This window comes from Asterias rubens, chromosome 15 (genome assembly GCF_902459465.1).
Source record: "Asterias rubens chromosome 15, eAstRub1.3, whole genome shotgun sequence".
Lineage (NCBI taxonomy): Eukaryota > Metazoa > Echinodermata > Asteroidea > Forcipulatida > Asteriidae > Asterias > Asterias rubens.
Window position 1 is genome coordinate 11,503,921 of NC_047076.1, and position 8,174 is coordinate 11,512,094.

General features: G+C 39.7%; 1 protein-coding gene across 1 annotated transcript; it reads left to right on the plus strand.

Annotated features, from left to right (window-relative positions):
* Window positions 1-5,000: 5,000 nt before the first annotated feature.
* On the plus strand, window positions 5,001-6,124 carry LOC117300266 (glycoprotein-N-acetylgalactosamine 3-beta-galactosyltransferase 1-like). Its single transcript, XM_033783999.1, has 2 exons — window positions 5,001-5,748; window positions 5,972-6,124. Exons 1-2 carry the CDS (start codon window positions 5,047-5,049, stop codon window positions 6,122-6,124), a joined length of 855 nt encoding a protein of 284 aa, XP_033639890.1. The 5' UTR covers window positions 5,001-5,046.
* Window positions 6,125-8,174: the final 2,050 nt, after the last annotated feature.

Genomic DNA, 8,174 nt, shown 5'->3' on the forward strand with positions numbered 1-8,174 from the left:
TACCGACCTGCGTACACCTATGTGGAGTAATCTGAACATAATTGATGGAATTTCAGATCATTTTGCTATCACTGCCAAGCTTCACCTAAAGCGACCAAGCAACACCAAAAAAGCCATACCTTCTCGCAATATCTGCAATATTCAACTCGCTAATTTCTGTGATGATAAACGATATTGTCAATGCAGGAAAAAACACAAATCATCTGCCCAAGTTGAACAATACAATGGTATTCTATCACGTGCTCTTGATAAGCATGCTCCAGTTAAGCAGAGGTCTATAACCCTTCACCACAACTCTCCATGGTACACTGATGCAGTCAGAGCTGCCAAGAAGAAACGTCGCCAGATCGAAAATAAGTGGAGACGCACACACTTGGAAATTGACCGCCAACTCTACTGTGAACAAAAGAAATTGGTAATTCATCTAATCGAACGAGCCAAATCCAATTACTACAATGAGCTTTTTGCTGACCATAGCAAGGACCAGAAGCAGATTTACCGTCTAACTGACAAACCTCTTCACAAGAACAAGAGCTCCCCCCTTCCTTTGCACGAGTCCAGTAACGACCTTGCCCATGAGTTCTGCACTTTCTTCACTGACAAGATCAAGCGAATCCGTGATGGTCAGGAGACTGTTCATACATGTCAGCCACACGGCTCTGATGGGCATGCATCATCACAACTTAATGCATTTGACGACGTGACTGTTAAAAATGTTCACACCACTCTCACAAAGTCACCACCCAAGTCGTGTAACTTGGACCCCATCCCAGCTAAGCTTCTCAAAAAATGTGAAATGGCCATTCTCCCTGCTATGACTACAATAATCAACACCTCTCTTAGATCACGGCAAGTACCTCCCTCGTTGAAAGTAGCCCAAATTCAGCCCACCCCCAAGAAAGCAACCTTGGATCCCAATGAAATGAGCAACTATCGCCCAATCTCTAACTTGAGTTTTCTAAGTAAAACTCTAGAACGCATTGTTGGACAGCAACTGACAGCCTACCTTACTGACAACAAGCTCATAGATGAACACCAATCAGCATACCGTCAACACCACAGTGTTGAAACTGCCATCTTGAAGATACAAAATGACTTACTTTGGGCTATGAACCACAGCAAAATATCCCTCGTAGTGCTGTTGGATATTATGTCTGCAGCCTTCGATACTGTCGATCATAACCTACTCCTAGATCGTCTGAAAACTTACTTTGGTATCACTGGAAGTGCGCTTGACTGGTTTCACTCTTACCTCAGCGATAGGACTTGCTTCGTTCGCATTAACCAGGCTACCTCTACACCAACCACCTTGCAGTATGGAGTTCCTCAGGGTTCTGCACTTGGACCCATACTCTTCTCAATGTACACCACGCCCATTGCAGACATCATCAGAAGACATTGCCTCTCCTACCACTGCTACGCTGATGATATACAAATATACACAGCTGTTGACCCCTCCCAAACAGAAGTAGAAAGAGCTATACAGCGTATTGAAGCCTGCATAGATGAGATATGTCTATGGATGGAAAGCAACTTCCTCAAACTCAATGAAGCCAAAACAGAGTTCATGATTGTAGGATCCAAACAACATCGGTCTAAAATAACAGACCCCACTCTAAGGATTGGTGAAGCCATCATAACCCCATCTGGAAAGGTGAAAAATCTTGGAGTCATCATGGATTCGGAGCTCAAAATGAATAATCACATCTCGGCTGTTTCGCAAGCAGTTTGTCTGTCTCTTCGCAGTATTGGGTTAATTCGCAAGTACATAAACACACAGACTGCGGAACTACTCATTCACTCCCTTGTCATGTCAAAGCTGGACATGTGCAACTCCCTCATGTATGGTGTAAACAAATCACAGCTCTTTCGGCTACAACGTTTGCAAAATATGGCTGCTAGACTGGTAACTCGGTCACCCAAGAGCTCACACATCACCCCTATCCTAAAGCAACTCCATTGGCTTCCAGTTGAGCAAAGGATAGTCTTCAAACTCGGTCTCCTGGTCTTCAAATCATCGCACAACATGGCGCCATCCTACATCTCAGATCTCATCACTCAGTATGCACCTTTCCGCAGTAACCTAAGATCAGCCGATCAACGTCTCCTCATAGAACATATGGCAAAGAACACATGGGGAGCACGTGCTTTCTTGGTTACTGCGGGGAAGGTGTGGAATAGTCTTCCCTACCACATCAGGACTGCAAAAACAACATCTTCTTTCAAAACTATCCTCAAAACCCACCTCTTTGCAGTTAAACAATGACCTCATCTCTCTACAAACTGTTTCTGTTCCTTTCTTTTGAACTGTTTATTTTGTATCTTGAGCGAGCGCCATGAGCGCCTTTTTGTGGCGGATACCGGCGCTATATAAGACTCCATTATTATTATTTTTATTAAATGCCCGGACATGTTTGGTCATTACCAAAGACCAGTATTCCCACGAGGTGTGTCCCAACATATGCATAAAATAATAAACTTGTGAATTTTTTTGGCACAATTTTGGTCAACGAATTTGCAAGAGAATAATGAAATAAAAAGCACCCTTGTTGCACTACTTTCTGTGCTTTCCGATGCATTACAAAAGGCTATAGCTGAAGTTTTTAACATTATTTTTGTGAGAAAATTACCTATTTCTCAAACACTACGTTACTTCAGAGAGAGTCGTTTCTCACAATGTTTTATACTATCAACAACTCTCCATTACTCGTTACAAAGTAAGTTGTCTGCTAACAATTATTTTGAGTATTCGAAGAGCGTCCGTGATTGGATACACGAACATTACAAGTGAATTTGTTTTCACTATTTTTAAATATTCGGGTGTATTTATTGGTGGAAGACCAAAACAAATTAATTATTTCTCTTCTTGAAAAAAACTGTTGAATTTAAAGCAAATATATTTCAAAGGGAGTTTCCTGCACTTTCCATTAGGCCTATCTGCTGTAAACACGTTTTACTTTCACCAATGTTTAATTGCATATCACTTACAGGCACTAGACACCTTTGGCAATTGTCAAAGACAAGTAGTCTCACTTTGTGTATCCAAAAATAAGCATAACTGGTAATCGAAGTTGCAGTAGAATACTGCAAGAGAAAAAAACACCCTTGCTGCTTTACTTCGTGTGCTTTCAGATGAATAATAAAAGGCTTCAGCTGAAGTCTTTAAATATATTAGTGAAAAATTACCTCTTTCTCGAAAACTACGTTACTTCGTTACGCCAAAGGTTTTTATGCAGCAGCACCAAGCCTTTGGAACATTCTTCCTTTATATCAAATACGTCATGTTAATTCACTTTCCGATTTCAAAATACCACTCAAAACACACCTTTTCCAAACTTATTTCGCTTCTTAGGCTGTTTATTTATTTCTCATTGCTTTGTACATGTATTGTTAATATTTAATAGGAGACTTTCCAACACTAGGTGGCAGCAGACATACCGGGTAAATTTCCATTGTTTACGTAGTTCTGAACATGCGCATAATTCTGAGAACAATGGATTTACCCGGTAAGTCTGCTGCCCTCTATCGTCCCAGAAAGTCTCCCATTGCTTGTTATTTTGTTGTAAAGCGTTGTGGTAGCTTTTTTTGTGTAAGAACGCTATATAAATGCTTAGATTATTATTATATTATTATTATTCAGAGGGAGTCTTTTCTCACAATGTGTTATACTATCAACAGCTCCCCATTGCTCGTTACCAAGTAAACTTGCACGCTAACAATTGTTTAAATGTTTAGTGTCCCGTATTTTTGGCCGTAACCATTGTCTCGAATGCAAAATTTCCATATAATACAATTTTAATTTGTGTATACAAAGCAATTGTCAGTGACATTACCCGAGAGTTAAACCAGTTCGTGTCTATGATGGATCGTGTAACAGGCCGATGTGAAAGTTAATGACTTGTGACAATATTTGAATTACTGGTTCGACATGCATCCAATTCAAGATTGCCTGATCGATAGTATAACAGGGCATTATGTTAACGTTAAAGACAGTGGACACTACTGGTAATTGTCAAAGACCAGTCTTCTCACTTGGTGTATCTCAACATATGCATGAAATAACAAACCTGTGAAAATTTGAGCTTTATTGGTCGTAGAAGTTGCGAGATAACAATGAAAGAAAAAAACCACCCTTGTCACACGAAGTTGTGTGCGTTTAGATGGTTGATTTCGAGACCTCAAGTTCTAAACTTGAGGTCTCGTTACCAAGTGAGGTTTTATGCTGATAGTTATTTTGAGTAATGCCCATTAGTGTCCACTGCCTTTAAACGTATTACTTTGTTTGGCCGAGGGGGGGGGGGGGGGTGGTTAGGGTAAGGGTTAGAGTTAGGGTCTGGAAACCATTTTCAATACGTTAAATTTGCATTAATATGGAGGTTTCTCAAGTGTACGGAGACACATATAGATACCGATACGTCGACACTTTGTGTATAAATATAGGGTGCGTTCGTTTAGCTGCCCTGGGTCGACCCCGGTGTGTGACGGTTTTTTTTTTTCTAGGACGAACGTGGGTTATTATCTGCACACGTTCGTCCTGGAAAAACCGCCATACACCGGGGTCGACCTGGGGAAGCTACACGAACGCACCCATAAAAATTTGTTAGTTATTTGAAAGGAACGATGACAAAAAGTGTATAAAACACGGCTCTCTATCTGTCATGTTTGTCACAAACACTCATGATGAATGCGAGCGCACTCAAGTGAAACATACCTATAGTTTGCGACACAAAATCAAAAAATGTTGCGCCAAAAACTAGAAGGGCTTTCCAGTGTTGTGTGACTACGGTTTATAGTTGGGGGCCGTACTTTTTTTGAAGGCCGACCTGGGGTCACAATTCACCTGACGTCATCATCAGAATAATATTGGATGCACCATTTTGGTGCTCAATGTCAACGTGTGTTATTGCATCAGTCGCCGCGCATGCAAGGGATCAATAACTTTAGAGTAATCACAAGACTCTTGAAACGTACAAGAGTAAAGGACGAGTATTAAACTCCTTGTTAAATACGCCCAAGAACAATTCAAGAATAAAGTTTTATTACAAAATGATGTTTCATTTTTGTTTTCCTCTAGGACCTTTGAAGAAAGTTTCCCCGACTGATTCTGATAATTTTCGCAAGGTCAAAGTACTTTGCTGGATAATGACGTCACCAAAAACTTTATACGCAAAGGCTCTCCACATTAAAGAGACGTGGGGTCCACGCTGTGACGTCACTCTCTACATGAGTAGCAAAGCTGATCCAACTTTTCCAGCGATCGGACTTCCAGTGGAAGAAGGACGCAAAAATCTTTGGAATAAAACCTTAAACGCCTTCAACTATATCTACCAGAACCATTTCAACGACGCTGATTGGTTCATGAAGGCTGATGACGACACTTACGTCATCGTAGACAACCTGCGCTACTTTTTGAGCGACAAAAACAGCAGTGAAGGCGTTTACTTCGGCCACCGTTTCAGGTCGTTTTCAAAGGAAGGGTACATGAGTGGAGGCGCGGGGTACGTTATGAGCAAAGAGGCACTGAGGTTGTTTGGGACAAAAGGGAAAAGTGATAATGCGTGTAGCCTAAATTCCAAAGCGTGTGGTAAAAGTATAAATGATCCGGAGGATGCTAAGATGGGGCAGTGTTTGACGGCAGTTGGCGTCCATACTGGAGAGTCAAGAGATACAAAGAAGAGGGCGCGATTTCTTATTCAGGGGCATCTCCCGAGATGGATTCACTCACACAAGAAGCATAACATAGCAAAGGTAAATATTGCGTGTTTTGTTGTTGTACGTTTTGGTTTGCGGATGGAACGTTAAGCCGATGGTCCCGTGTATTAGTTTGTAATGTAAATCTGCGATGTTCACGATTTTTTTCTTCAAACGTTTCTTTAAAATTAAATCTGTTAGAAATATTATAATAAGTAACACAACTACTAACACAACTCCCTGAAGTGATTATATTTTCATTTTGTGTTCTTTGCCGCAGGGTCCCGGATGTCGTTCCGATTACCTCATCTCCTTTCATCACGTGACACCCACAAAGATGCACGACTTCGACTTTTATGATTATCGTCTCCGCTTAGCTGGGAACGATGGTCAACACGTTTACCGGGTCGATAATAAAACTGTTCCAATATAACCGATGACAGCAAGAACTTACGAACGAGACCAGATATGGAATGGTTTACCGCATTACACGTTAACGATGTGCTTCTCTATGCTGCTAAGAAACAATACTGCACTGCCAAACTACCGAGTGTTTCCCCAAATGACATATCATCTGTGAACTCGCTTCTTAACAGTAACTCAAGAGTTCTTCATGTGAATGACTGTCCGGAGGAACTTGCAAAGAAGTTCAGCGAGTTCTTCTTGAACAAAGTAAAGAAAAATTCAAAACATGCTTGAAGATGTCCACATTGATCCATCGTCTCCTCTGTAGGAAAGAAAGTTTCCTTCGCATGGTTTTCTTCTACATGATTTAATAATTTGACCTTTTAAAGACAGTGGACACTATGTCAAAGACAAGTCTTCACACTTGGTGTATCTCATCATATACAAAAAATAACAAACTTGAGCTCAATCGGTCATCGAAGTTGCGAGATAATAATTAAAGAAAAAAACACCCTTGTCACAAAAAGTTGTGTGCGTTTAGATGGTTGATTTCGAGACTTGAGGTCTCGAAATCAAATTCGTGGAAAATTACTTCTTTCTAGAAAACTATCATGTTATGGTTTTCGAGTGACGTCCGAGGTCACATCGTCTATAGCTTCGGAACTGCTCGCTCCCATTCGGTAATACTCGGCCATGAAATCGTCTATCATCAAATGCTTCTTGTTTTGAGAACACATAATAAGTTTACGCAAACAAAATGCATAATCAATGTATGTATAGTATGTGAGAAACTCATGCAACATTTTAATAAATACCAATAGTACAACAATAACAACTAAATCAACGCTTTGCAACTCTAAAAGCTGTAAAACAAAACCCAGAACACAACCAATTCGTCCCTGTTTACGTTTTACACAAGATTCCCAAACCTGCAAAAACCCTGTCCAGCAGAATTTCTTAAACCATTCCCGTTGTGTTACTGATTTTCATAGTATAACCCTCCTACTATAGTTCCCCTTAAAACTCTTAAGTAATTACCCCACTTTAACAAGAACTCTATTTGAAAATAAGTGCATCCAAATCTGAATTCGACCTTGGAGATCCCCTTTAAGTCCAAAACACTAAGACTTTTCCTACGGAGCTCTTGAAGTGCCATCCTATTTGTAAAGATCCTAATTTTATTAACCTTGAGATATGGTGATGAAGAATGAATGACATCCCATTCTTATGATAAATTATTTTGAAATCAAACATCTTGAAGATACGATGTCGCCTTCCAAAGGTAATTTAGTACATAACTTAAAGGCAGTGGACACTATTGGTAATTACTCAAAATATGATTGCCATAAAACCTTACTTGGTAATGAGTAATGGGGAGAGGTTGATGGTATAAAACATTGTGAGAAACGGCTCACTCTGAAGTGCCATAGTTTTCGAGAAAGAAGTAAATTTCCACGAATTTGATTTCGAGACCTCAGATTTATAACTTGAGGTCTCGAAATCAACCATCTAAACGCACACAACTTCGTGTGACAAGGGTTATTTTTCTTTCATTATTATCTCGCAACTTCAATGACCGATTGAGCTCAAATTTTCACAGGTTTGTTATTTTATGCATATGTTGAGACACACTAACTGTGAAGGCTGGTCTTTGACACTGACAAATAGTGTACACTGCCTTTAAAAATTGTGTGGATGCCACTTTAAGAGCTCCGAACAATGCAGATTCCATAGGGGTTTCTGTTAGAAAGGTGAAGATAAGCTCTAATGTAGTTTAATAAGGCCTTTACAGTATTAACACTGTCAGTGAAAAGAACATGAAACTGTAACACAATAATTTGTGGGGAAAAAAGAGAAAAAAAGGTAAAGTAAAAAAATAAATAAAATAATATTGAAGTAATTATTTTTGCATGTATTGTTTCCCACTGCATGCAATATACTGTGTATATTGACATAAATATAAAGTACAAAGACTTTGTTTTATATACGTTTGTATTATTTTAACTCTGCTCAAAACTGTCACTTGATTGTTTGTATATGGCCCTCATACCTGTAGAAATAGAACTAAACAATGCAAC

Excerpts from the sequence above, each read along its gene's own strand:
- LOC117300266 (XM_033783999.1), top strand. The coding sequence starts at position 5,047 with ATGATGTTTCATTTTTGTTTTCCTCTAGGACCTTTGAAGAAAGTTTCC. Across the intron at positions 5,749-5,971 it reads AGAAGCATAACATAGCAAAG|GGTCCCGGATGTCGTTCCGA; the intron begins GTAAATATTGCG and ends TCTTTGCCGCAG.